The sequence below is a fragment of the Haliotis rufescens genome, unplaced genomic scaffold (genome assembly GCF_023055435.1).
Source record: "Haliotis rufescens isolate VD_foot unplaced genomic scaffold, xgHalRufe1.0.p SCAF_2, whole genome shotgun sequence".
Classification (NCBI taxonomy): domain Eukaryota; kingdom Metazoa; phylum Mollusca; class Gastropoda; order Lepetellida; family Haliotidae; genus Haliotis; species Haliotis rufescens.
The window spans coordinates 34,029,661-34,043,494 of NW_025963890.1; the positions used below are offsets into that span (position 1 = coordinate 34,029,661).

The following is a 13,834-nucleotide window of genomic DNA, read 5'->3' on the forward strand; positions in this document are numbered from 1 at the left end:
TTCTCAGTTATTGTCACTATTTTCTGTAACTAACCTTTGAGTTGAAGAGTATTTACAACAGACAATACAAAATAATTCACAGTCACTGCCATCTACATTGATCTCCGCCCATTCAAAGTCACTCAAACATGAACATTTGGGTGTGTTTTTTAGTCATACTGGTTTTTTTTAAATAAATAATTATTTTGCCTGTTTGGTTATCAAATCATGTCTTTTCTCATCAATCCCACCATAGGCATTCCTAATTAAAAACAGCCATTACCCTCACAAAATCATTCACTTTCACTTTGACATTTGAGAATCAGTAACAAGTCACTTACAACAAAAATAATAAATATATATATGTACCATATCGGTAAACAGAGTACCCTTCATTCACGACTTAAGGGCGGGCAACTCTATATTATGATATTATATATGATGAATGAGAGCTATACTATAATTGCATCCCTTAAAAATAGTTTCAAGACCAGCTGCGCAAACACACTTTTTGTTTATTTCTTCAACAGACAGTTGCCAAGAATGCCGTCTATTTATGATATAAGCAACATTTATTTCGTTATAATTACTTCGAACATACGAGAAATGAAAACATATTTTAGATTCAAAATTATCCTGCATATTTTATTGAAAATGATTAGAGATGAATTGATACAATTGAAACATATGTACGCGCCTAGTAGGACGAGTGTTTCTTCAATTCTTTCTCACCCTGCACATGCTTCCACTCATCAAATACAAGCGGACAAGTGGATTTTTCGAGCAACCAGTTTCCACTGTCAAAATTACTCATTTTAACTGGCACGGCCTGTTGCTTTCACACATTGAGTCAGACAAGGAAAAAATATTCTATCATACCTAAAACCAAAATACAAGTCTACATTATCATGATTACGAAAACAAGCCACATCACTTCATCTGTGCAAATACCGGTATTCGGCTTGCCCTGTCCATCAATGTGTGTGCACTCATGCTCATGGCTTATATTATTTAAGCACAACATGGACCAGTGACTTCTTTTACAGGGCACTCTGTATAATTCTGCTATCTGACAATAGCGGTACATCATGGATCTATTGCGCCCACTAGAAACATCCATATAAGGGCTGCACAACCTACATCCATCATCAGGGACTTATTAGTCTGTCTCTGTCCCTGAGCCGTGTTATTTTCCCTTCCACCCAGCCCCTACTGTACACCAATAGCCCTAAATGAAGCAAGACTAGATGTTCCGTAGGCTCCCTGAAACTTTATCTGGACCTGCTGAGAGGCAGATGTTCGGACCCGAGTTTGAAGCCAATGTCAAAAAACATTCTGAAACAGGAATTAAACTTTCCCAATTATGTCATAATAGTTAAAACTAATGGTATGGTCATGCAGAGATGACATTTATTTTATGGATAAGAAGACAAACAATGAGGATAGGTCTTAAAGTGTTGTTTGTTTGTTGTTTAACGCTGCACTCAGCAATATTCCAGCTATATGATGGCGGTCTGTCAATAATCAAGTCTGGACCAGACAATCCAGTGATTGATATCATGAGCATCGATCCACGCAATTGGGATACGATGACATGCATCAACCAAATCAGCGAGCCTGACCACCTGATCCCGTTAGTCTGCTCTTCTTAAAACTTAGTCTTACATTATTCAAAAACTTCTGAATATACTAAAATATGCAAGAAGACAAATCCCAATTATTAACAAACAACTTTTGTCCCAATTTGACCCTGGCAGGGGCACTTAGTCTGGAATCCCAGCTACATCACTGGTCATGCAGAGTTGAAGGGACATCCACAAACTAGACCTACTTTCAGTGTGATTCCTTAAATGGAAGGCTATTGTGGCTACTGTTCAAGGCAATTTCATACACAGCCCGAGTTTCCTGGTACACACTGCCCTTCAGTAGCAAAACAAACTTCCTGATTGATTAGCTTCATTTTTCACTGATTTTCTGTCATTTCAAAATCTAAATATATTAAAGTGAGAGATATGAACTAAGGTTTTGTCAGTCAAAATCATTACTTTCTTTACACATGACAACAAACCTGACACAGCATTCAAGGTGAAGGTGAAATGGGGTTTTACGTCGCATTCAAGATTATTGCACTCAGTCACACAGCGACGTGCTAGTTCGAACTAAAGCTGATTTGATAGTGCTAGCCCACTGAGATACTATGATGCAGTTTAACAATAATTAGTCCATTCAAACACAGTTTTCTGACTCCAAGCAGGCAAGTCCTTGTTTTGGCCCCTTAATGCTGAGCGCCAGCTAGGCTAACAACAAATACAATATTTTAACGTCTTTTGGTTTGATGCGGCCGGGGATTGAACCACGGACCTTCCACTCTCCAGGCAGACGCTCTACCATGAGACCACAGAACATTGCAGAAGCAGTCCCATAGCATCAAACAAGTAAACAGCTGTTGTTGACTTAGACATTTGGTAGAGTCATTGACTGAATCGGACTGAATTGAGACTCATGATCAATTAATGTTTAATAATCTATCTACATCCCATCCCAGATTTAGTTAACTTAAACATCACAAAATAGAGCCACAAGGCTCTATAGCTCACTTGACTCATGAAGTTAATTTATGAAGTAACAACTTCATGACACTTCAACCTAATATTGGTATAAATATTCAGTGAGCTCAAGAAAAAATTATGCAAAAGATTCTGAGGGAAAAGTTTCTTTTATATTTTGCTGAGGCGGCCAAGACTACATTCTGATCATAACTCTGTGAGCAATATTTTACCGACATTATAGCTGGGATCATTCATACAAGGTTCCCGAACCTTAGGCCTTGTAGTTTCAGAGGAGATGTTAAATGCAGTCACAGCTTAAAGAAATAATTACCTGACAATCTACTATTGCATAAAACCTAATCAAATACTCTGTGACACATATCTATTGTGTAATACCGTATTTGACGTAATAAGCACCCACGGCGACATTTGCTAATATATTGGCTAGTGAACAATCCCAATTAGCACCCCTTCCGATTGATCAATGTACACAAGACTTATTTATTCGCGTATAATACGCACTCGTGTGTTATATGCACCCTTAATTATGTGCAATTAAATTCTGGAAAAATATATCTGTTGTACATAAACACTTCAGGCTGTCAGCATAAACCACGAAATTTAAGGGAAGGCTGTCTGTTAAACCTACTCTCACAGCTACTGCAGGGAAGGCTGTCTGTTAAACCTACTCTCACATCTACTGCAGGGAAGGCTGTCTGTTAAACCTACTCTCACATCTACTGCAGGGAAGGCTGTCTGTTAAACCTACTCTCACATCTACTGCAGGGAAGGCTGTCTGTTAAACCTACTCTCACACCTACTGCAGGGAAGGCTGTCTGTTAAACCAAAATAATATTCTAATAAGAACCCCCTATTTCTAAATTTGAGAGCGCCCTGGGCGCTTATTACGTCGAATACGGTATATTAATATCTTTGTTTATTTCACTGCTGAGATTCTTCTCTTGCAAGAAAGATTTCATTCAGGATAATAAAGTCTATATTATCTTATCCCCTACAGTGTGTCACATTTAATAATATTTTACCCTCCTACATATTGACGTTGTTGACACTAGAACAATAAAATCAAATAATTTTGGTAGTCTGTCTTAAGCTGAGCAATGCGAAATACTGCTGGTATATTCCCCCACAAATGAGACTGGACCAAGTCAGCTCATGCAGGCCGTACAAATGAGTACAGCAGCTTGTTACTTGGGTTCCTTGTAGTTATGTATTACAGGCAACTGCAGGCTCCCAAACCATGTGGTTCATATCACAGTTAATCAAGTACAGTGTTATTACATTAAATTGTGTGTGTAGAATATTGGAAGACAGTTTACTTGTTGAAGGAACAGTTTCCAGATTTCTATATTTCACATGCAGACATGGTAAAATGATGATATACCTAGCTTGTACTCTACATGATTCACAATTTGTGAATGAAAAATTCAATTAGCAATGATAGGGTACACTGTTGGTTGAGAGCTCAATAAATCAGAATTCATAATTTAACTATGACAAATCTACAATACTTCCTGATTATCAAGTTTATAACACCCCTTAAACTGTTCAACTTAGCAGCTTTATGTAGTATTGTAAATCTACTTAAATAAAACTGAGACAAATACCAAACACCTGCCTGTTCACATGGTTCACTCTCTACTCTCTTCCTAGACAAGGAGATATAGTATTTGAATCTACATTATCTCGGGACCCTGAGAAATGTTCATATAAGGATTATGACAATGACTCTTTGAATTTCATGTACAAAAAGTATGATCCATGAGCTTCAGGGTTGGCAAGACTACAGTGATAAACATCGGTAGAAATACACTGTTCAAAACATAATCACAGAAACATCACTGGTCTCACATGAAATCTGCAAGACAGTTAAAACAATCTGACTAAGTTTTCACACCTTGATGTGATAATTTACTGAGGGAGGGTGTGTGTAGTTCAGTCCAATATGGGTGAATGAAATAAGGAGAGAGACATTTCATATATTCCAGAAACCAATCAGGCCACCTAAATGTTATAGCAACAGGTAATGGTTGTTCTCTGCCCTCTGTTGAGAGGGCCAGTCCAGTGGACCAGCATATTTGTTGAATGGACCAGTCTGGCTGACCAGCATATTTGTTGAATGGGCCAGTCTGGCTGACCAGCTTATTTGTTGGGTGGACCAGTCTAGTAGACCAGCTTATTTGTTGGGTGGACCAGTCTAGTAGACCAGCTTATTTGTTGGGTGGACCAGTCTAGTAGACCAGCTTATTTGTGGGGTGGGCCAGTCTAGTAGACCAGCTTATTTGTGGGGTGGGCTAGTCTAGTAGACCAGCTTATTTGTGGGGTGGGCCAGTCTAGTAGACCAGCTTATTTGTGGGGTGGGCCAGTCTAGTAGACCAGCTTATTTGTTGGGTGGACCAGTCTAGTAGACCAGCTTATTTGTGGGGTGGGCCAGTCTAGTAGACCAGCTTATTTGTGGGGTGGGCTAGTCTAGTAGACCAGCTTATTTGTGGGGTGGGCCAGTCTAGTAGACCAGCTTATTTGTGGGGTGGGCCAGTCTAGTAGACCAGCTTATTTGTGGGGTGGGCTAGTCTTCTGGACCAGCATATTTGTTGAGTGGACCTGTCCAGGTGACCAACATATTTGTTGAACATGAAATTACCTATTAGAAAGTTACAAGATTCTGTTGCACAACCTGCCCAGAATGGATAGCAGTTCCTTCATAAAGGTGTAGTTAGCTATACATTGAAGCATGACAAGTTTAACATCATCACACAAGCCTCCTTTGATCAAGATCTGAACTATAATGTTTATCATTATCAACTGACAAGGAATGATCCAACAATGTCTGTATTATTGCAGATCTCCACAACCCCTTCCACCTGTGTCCACACAATGGACACCCCCCAGATGTTCCCTCACAAGCTGCAGGACTCGAGTATCTCAATACTATGAAATGATATGCACTTCCGGAGTACATACTTGACCCCATTACAGTTGAAACAAGAGTCCCTCTGTCTGGAAGATTCAGTGTCTTCATCGTTTTCACTTTCAAATCTCAAGTTTATTCTGGACTTGACAAAGGTGGGCCACATGGCCCATTTAACCCGAAAATGTAGGCAATTCAGAAAATCTGCTGGCCATTGCTGATAATATACATGATACATCATTCCCAAATGCCAATCAAAACCACTGATAATCCAGTCAATCTGTAACTTGACCTCAAATTGCAATAGAAATAGTTTTTTGATAAACAAGCACAGTAGTATTCCCTTAATCATGTTAATGATATATCAAAGTCTAGAGTGCGGAAACTTTTTTAAAAACAAAATAAAATTGACTGATAACTCATGCGACTTATCAGAAATGTTTGTCCTGTGAGGGACACCAAATGGTAAAAGAGAAATAACTCTTGATGCCGACATCTCACATAACAAACCTAAATCCACTGTTTTCACAGCAGATACATAAATTATGCCTTCTGACATAATTCATTGCGCATGCATTGAAAGTGGCAGAAGTCAGATGTCAAATAGTTTTAAATCTAAGGATATTTGGTTTCCAAGCTATGCCAACGCAACATTAATAGTTTAGGACACACCAGTTATCATGAATATATCAAATTCATGTAAAAGTGATCAATTTATGAATGTCGGTTTACAAATTAAAAATCTGTGGAATATCATACTCGCGACAATCTTTATTTGTTGATGCAATAAGTATAATGTTTTTTTGGAACTTTTGACTTAAGGAATTACCCTGTTTAAACTGGGGTTTTTCAATAAAAAGCAAAGAATAAACATAAATAATTTCAACCTTATAAAAATCCCAACTAAATATATGTGCAATTAATTATATTCTATTTTCTTTCTAACAAGTCTGCCTAGCATGGAAAGTTACTGGGGGAAAAGGCTGTCTGTTAAACCTACTCTCACATCTACTGCAGGGAAGGGTGTCTGTTAAACCTACTCTCACATCTACTGCAGGGAAGGCTGTCTGTTAAACCTACTCTCACATCTACTGCAGGGAAGGCTGTCTGTTAAACCTACTCTCACAGCTACTGCAGGGAAGGCTGTCTGTTAAACCTACTCTCACATCTACTGCAGGGAAGGCTGTCTGTTAAACCTACTCTCACATCTACTGCAGGGAAGGCTGTCTGTTAGACCTACTCTCACAGCTACTGCAGGGAAGGCTGTCTGTTAAACCTACTCTCACACCTACTGCAGGGAAGGCTGTCTGTTAAACCTACTCTCACATCTACTGCAGGGAAGGCTGTCTGTTAAACCTACTCTCACACCTACTGCAGGGAAGGCTGTCTGTTAAACCTTCTCTCACACCTACTGCAGGGAAGGCTGTCTGTTAAACCTACTCTCACATCTACTGCAGGGAAGGCTGTCTGTTAAACCTACTCTCACATCTACTGCAGGGAAGGCTGTCTGTTAAACCTACTCTCACACCTACTGCAGGGAAGGATGTCTGTTAAACCTACTCTCACACCTACTGCAGGTAAGGCTGTCTGTTAAACCTACTCTCACATCTACTGCAGGGAAGGCTGTCTGTTAGACCTACTCTCACAGCTACTGCAGGGAAGGCTGTCTGTTAAACCTACTCTCACACCTACTGCAGGGAAGGCTGTCTGTTAAACCTACTCTCACATCTACTGCAGGGAAGGCTGTCTGTTAAACCTACTTTTACATCTACTGCAGGGAAGGCTGTCTGTTAAACCTACTCTCACACCTACTGCAGGGAAGGCTGTCTGTTAAACCTTCTCTCACACCTACTGCAGGGAAGGCTGTCTGTTAAACCTACTCTCACATCTACTGCAGGGAAGGCTGTCTGTTAAACCTACTCTCACATCTACTGCAGGGAAGGCTGTCTGTTAAACCTACTCTCACACCTACTGCAGGGAAGGATGTCTGTTAAACCTACTCTCACACCTACTGCAGGTAAGGCTGTCTGTTAAACCTACTCTAACATCTACTGCAGGGAAGGATGTCTGTTAAACCTACTCTCACACCTACTGCAGGGAAGGCTGTCTGTTAAACCTACTCTCATACCTACTGCATGGAAGGCTGTCTGTTAAACCTACTCTCACATCTACTGCAGGGAAGGCTGTCTGTTAAACCTACTCTCACATCTACTGCAGGGAAGGCTGTCTGTTAAACCTACTTTTACATCTACTGCAGGGAAGGCTCTCTGTTAAACCTACTCTCACACCTACTGCAGGGAAGGCTGTCTGTTAAACCTACTCTCACATCTACTGCAGGGAAGGATGTCTGTTAAACCTACTCTCACACCTACTGCAGGTAAGGCTGTCTGTTAAACCTACTCTAACATCTACTGCAGGGAAGGATGTCTGTTAAACCTACTCTCACACCTACTGCAGGGAAGGCTGTCTGTTAAACCTACTCTCATACCTACTGCATGGAAGGCTGTCTGTTAAACCTACTCTCACATCTACTGCAGGGAAGGCTGTCTGTTAAACCTACTCTCACACCTACTGCAGGGAAGGCTGTCTGTTAAACCTTCTCTCACACCTACTGCAGGGAAGGCTGTCTGTTAAACCTACTCTCACATCTACTGCAGGGAAGGCTGTCTGTTAAACCTACTCTCACATCTACTGCAGGGAAGGCTGTCTGTTAAACCTACTCTCACACCTACTGCAGGGAAGGATGTCTGTTAAACCTACTTTTACATCTACTGCAGGGAAGGCTGTCTGTTAAACCTACTCTCACACCTACTGCAGGGAAGGCTGTCTGTTAAACCTACTCTCACATCTACTGCAGGGAAGGCTGTCTGTTAAACCTACTCTCACATCTACTGCAGGGAAGGCTGTCTGTTAAACCTACTCTCACATCTACTGCAGGGAAGGATGTCTGTTAAACCTACTATCACATCTACTGCAGGGAAGGATGTCTGTTAAACCTACTCTCATACCTACTGCAGGGAAGGCTGTCTGTTAAACCTACTCTCACATCTACTGCAGGGAAGGATGTCTGTTAAACCTACTCTCACACCTACTGCAGGGAAGGCTGTCTGTTAAACCTACAACCACACAGGGCATTCAGAAAATTGATATAAAAGGGGGTACTTAACAAAACCACATATCACACAAGTTCCATTTGTTTATAGGTATTGGGCAGTACTGCACAAACTTAGTTCAAATGTCCATGTTACTAGGCAATTAGATAACCCTTCTACGCTTCTGTTTTCTGTTAAATGTGAAAGCAAATACAAACTGTCAGTAGTAGGGGGCGCCCAAAAATATTACTTAGAACATGGAACATCATTAAAACTGACAAACACTGATCATGCTGATTAACATGTTGAAGTTGAACATTTGAAATGAACATCCAACATTTCTTTTCGCAATACATGATGACTGCAGGTGTTTACAACAGATGATTTGATTGTACAGACATGATACAGGAACCAATCAACCATCTATATAAGATTATCACTAGCGTAGACACTACTATCATGCTACAGAAGATATGCAATCTAGGCTATGCTATTACATGATGCAGCAAGCACAAATATGATACATTCTGCCAGCATCTTATGAACCTTAAGTTGTACTTGTTTAGTAAGTAATGATCACCAAATGAAATGAATTTCTCATTATATGCTATATGTTCTACACTAAAGTATTAAGAATTTCTAGCAGACATGCCGGACAGTACAAGTTATATGGCCCAATCCATTAGCCAGAGCTCCAGATAAGCTTTTGGTGTTGTGGGTATTTTACCCATGCATTTTAAAATCATTGGGTATCAGTAATTCTATCTGGGTATTCAATTTTCTGTTACCCACTAGTTTTTACACATGTGGATATTTAAGTTAAATATTTAAAAACACTAGACCCTGCAAACTGGTGCCGTGTGGGTTTGAGAGCTTTATAGGACTCAAAAATACCACGATACTTCCACATGAAAGTGTGATGGCAAATGATCGTGATGTAACTGTCATCATGGAGTTTGGCAAGGTTGACAGAATGCCCGTTTATAATTTCAAAATAAGTTGCTGATTTGCTAATCGAGTGAGTGAGTGAGTGAGTATGGTTTTACGCCGCTTTTAGCAATATTCCAGCAATATCACGGCAGGGGACACCAGAAATGGGCTTCACACATTGTACCCATGTCGGGAATCGAACCCGGGTCTTCGGCGTGACGAGCCAACGCTTTAACCACTAGGCTACCCGACCGCCCCTTTGCAAATTGAATACGCAGGGTTACTTCACAATATTTTGACGATACACACAAGTTTTATTTTTGTAGCTTATCTGTAATGTTCGTTGCGTATTTGATAGGCTTGGATTTTATTTTACTGCATATTTCTGCATTTCTGATGCGTATTTTACGCAGATACCAGAGCTCCAGATAAGCTTTTGGTGTTGTGGGTATTTTACCCATGCATTTTAAAATCATTGGGTATCAGTTATTTTATCTCGGTATTCAAATTTCTGTTACCCACTAGTTTTTACACATGTGGGTATATAAGTTAAATATTTAAAAAACATTTTTTCATCAAGTCCCTGCAAACTGGTGTCGTCTGGGTTCGAGAGCTTTATAGGACTCAAAAATACCATGATACTTCCACAAGAAAGTGTGATGGCAAATGATCATGCTGTAACTGTCATCGTCGAGTTTGGCAAGGTTGACGAAATGCCTGTTTATAATTTCAAAATAAGTTGCTGATTTGCTAATCGCACAAGTTTTATTTTTGTAGCGTATCTGTAATGTTCGTTGCGTATTTGATACGCTTGGATTTTATTTTACTGCATATTTCTGCATTTCTAATGCGTATTTTACGCAGATACGCAGCTTATCTGGAGCTCTGATTAGCTATTATTCTGTACCTGGTACCATAAGGCATAAAGCCAACAAATATTCTTCTTATGAATTAAAATTTGTTTGCCCCCTTATATTGAGATTATTAAGGGAAAAAAATCCTTTATAATATACCTGTACACCATGGAAATATAGCAATCTCTACTACTATCACTGACAACTGTAACTGTAAGTGAACTGTAATATTTGTCATCAGTTGTTTACCTATTTGACATCTATCTTAAGTGTATCACTCATGAGCATTCTCCATCTTGTGGCCTGCCTACTTCCTACCATTGCCGACAGCATGCATACAATAGTGAGATTCAAAATTCATGATCATGTTCAGAATGCATATGAATATTCTATTTCAACATTAAATCTACATACATCAAGCGATGAGTTTCTGTCAGACAGCATGACAGTCTTTTTTACATTAATTGTAACTAGCAATGCAGTGTAGCATTGATGTCAACAACCAGGACGATGACAACTGGAGGGCATAAATAGTCCTTCTCTGATTCATAATTACATACCTCATTAAAACATTAGGTTGCACATAGATATGAAAAAAGACTAAGCAGAGTGGTAAACAATTACTCCAGACTTCATGTTCATAAAACCTGCACCAGGTACTGCATACTTCTGTTTGTTCAATCTGAAACATTTTTCAAGAAGGATTCCTCTTGACCCTACCCACCCAAAAGTGGAGATTGCTATGCCATCTATCATCAATCTTAGCAACATCATTTGGTAAGCAATATTCCAACCATTGCTAAACAATTAAATTCATGAAGTGTGTTGTTCAGTGTAAAAGCAGACTACCATAATTACAGCTGTTTATTTAAAAATCTGAGATTAAGTGAACACTTGAGATTCATAAACCATGATAAACATGATAAACAAAAATAATTTCAAATAGTAATAATCAGTTTCATTATCAATCACCTTTCTGTTGGCATGGTAAACACTGTGCAAATGGAAGTGTCATTGTTATATGGAAGTATATAATAATGAGCTCTGTACATACTGTTCAGCCATGTTGTTTATCACTGGCGAATTTTTCAAAATGCAAATAAATCCTGGGTCTGTTATATTGTAAATTTTGGTTGATTTTTTTGGCCAGCTAAACATGGGGTTGTCAGGGCACAGGATCATTTTAGTCTGATTCACACAATGAAAAAACACTCTCTAAACTAGCATTGATAATCATGACAATGACATGATACAGTAGTTAATTACATTTACTACGTCAACAGCAATTCCGTAATTAAAATGATTAATCTCCAGGCAAAGTAGTGACTGGTGACATCAGGAAAAAGAAAGATGGGATTTCAAATAAAATTATTTCTTAAACCCTTGGAGATAATGAGAACCTTACGTTCAGAAGCATTGTCAATACTTATACAACAAAACAACTTCTTTTTCATGTTTCAGGCTAACTGAACCTTGTGAGTCTTTGACTGTCATCGAACTTCACTTGCCATGCTTGCTGAAGACAATGATGTTTCGGAAAGACTCCCACTCATATCCCCCCTCCACAAGTTGTATATGTATGCATTGACGCTCAATCCTTTTAGTGATATATATTTTGTAGGGGGGAGCTGAAGTCTTACCTGTGTTCCTTGGGTAAGCATACTGTGATATTTGTACACATAATGCACAATTGTCAACAAAAATGAAAGAGACCCATCTATGTTAGGTCAGGGGGTGATAACTTACCAGCAAACCATCTACATTTATCTCTGAATTTGGATTTCTCATCTTTTCTTCAAGGCTGGCTAGCCGCCGCTTGTAATCTGTATCTGACATCACCATCTTGGGATCTTCACAAGTCTGATCCTACAGGCGATTAAAATTTAATTTCAACAGATGCACGTATATTCAGCTGAGGGACGGTAATCACTTGAGTTGAGATTAACTGTCAACTCTGTCAACATCAAACCGCCCCCAAATCACCGACACTTTCGTACTGTGTCTCATTTACACATTTCAGCTTTGATGATGTAATAAATGTCATTTAACCAAATGACATATTTCGCCATTTAACAACACATATTGGCAGCAACGCCAGGGCTAAAAGAAGTTCCACCATTTGACATTAATCGCAGCTCATCACATTTGGCGCTTGACTTGCGATGTGAAATTCCTGTCCAGCAACTCGAGACCCGGTCGCTTTGACCGAAGATGCAATCACATTATTGACACTTATCCATGAATTCCAGTGCGAGTGTATCATTCACCTCCTCTGTGTAAACAATAAAGGAAAATCTAAACACGATGTAGATATCTAACGTGACAATTCCGGTACTCCTTTCCTGTTTCAAGTTAGTTAGATCATGGCTGCCATGGATTAAATGTGTTCAACCACGACACATATTTTTATGTAAAATAAAAACATTGTAACTAAAAGGGAAAACTTTGGTAAATCATGGACATTTTGTAAACAGAATAGTTAAACGTCGAATTTAAATACACTTGATGTGATTTCTATCAATTGTAAAGGTAAGAAACGTTGATTTCACAATATCGGTCATCCTTATATTTATACAGTTGTAGGGAAAGTAGGATATTACCCGATTCCGTGTGGTACGCGCCCTCAACCGCAGTCAGAAGCCTAGCAGGTGCGCGTTTTGAGTGCTGATATAGTATTTTGTGTATCATGTTCTATTTTTGGCATTCCCTGCACATGAATGAAAACAAGTAAATATACCTTCAATTCACAAGAAAAGGATTTTGATTTACAATAATAACGCATACTCACCAGAAGAAGAAGAATATCATTCATCTTTTTTTGTGACATGATGGTTATACATCGGCTTTGAAACCGAAGACAGATACCTTTTAGGCATAATTTAAAAAAAGTAATTACACTATTAACATTTCAATAAAATTAATATGATTTTGATTAGGATAAACTTTTTTTTATCAAAGGGAGTGTGAGCTGCAAAATATTACTGACAAGCGTTTGGTAATAATACAAAAAGGCTACATGTATATATATGTTATAATTAAGAGGGTTAACATTATTGTTGTGCCATTTTTCGTCTCGCATGGTACCCTTCCTCAAGAACGAAGCAGATCGTGTAACCCCTCTAAGTTAGCCACTAAGTTAGCCTTGAATACTATTTAGAAATACGAAATAATGTTCCGAAGTTTCTTATTTTCAGGGTTACGAAGTATAATCATTTTTAGGGTTACGAATTTTCCAGGAGTACGATTATTTACTGGCTGATGTGATATAACTGGAATACGTTGACTATGACGTTAGAAATTATTTTCAGTAAATTAAATAATCAAAACACCGCCCATAGGCGCGTGCAGTCAATCAGTAGTTACAGTTGCGTTCTTGTGTTGTTTTCTTAAAAATATCTCTACGAACAGATGAATCACCGGATTACTTAGAAAATTGAAGAAGAAATGTTTATGAAGACGTTATATCTAGCCTGAATAACGGTATAAAAAAGTATCACACGTGTC

General features: G+C 38.9%; 1 protein-coding gene across 9 annotated transcripts in view; it reads right to left on the bottom strand.

The window, feature by feature from the left end:
* The window catches only part of LOC124111882 (rho-associated protein kinase 2-like), a 75,736-nt gene extending 63,029 nt beyond the window's left edge, over nucleotides 1-12,707 (bottom strand). For all 9 annotated transcript variants that reach the window (XR_007222238.1, XR_007222236.1, XR_007222234.1 and 6 more), the window contains exon 1: nucleotides 12,077-12,707. Coding sequence is in view for 2 of the 9 variants with exons in the window: in XM_046471757.2 (XP_046327713.2) it covers nucleotides 12,077-12,172 (96 nt within the window). In the remaining 7 variants the exon portion in view is untranslated. The remainder of the gene's footprint in view (nucleotides 1-12,076) is intronic.
* Between the last annotated feature and the right edge of the window lie 1,127 nt (nucleotides 12,708-13,834).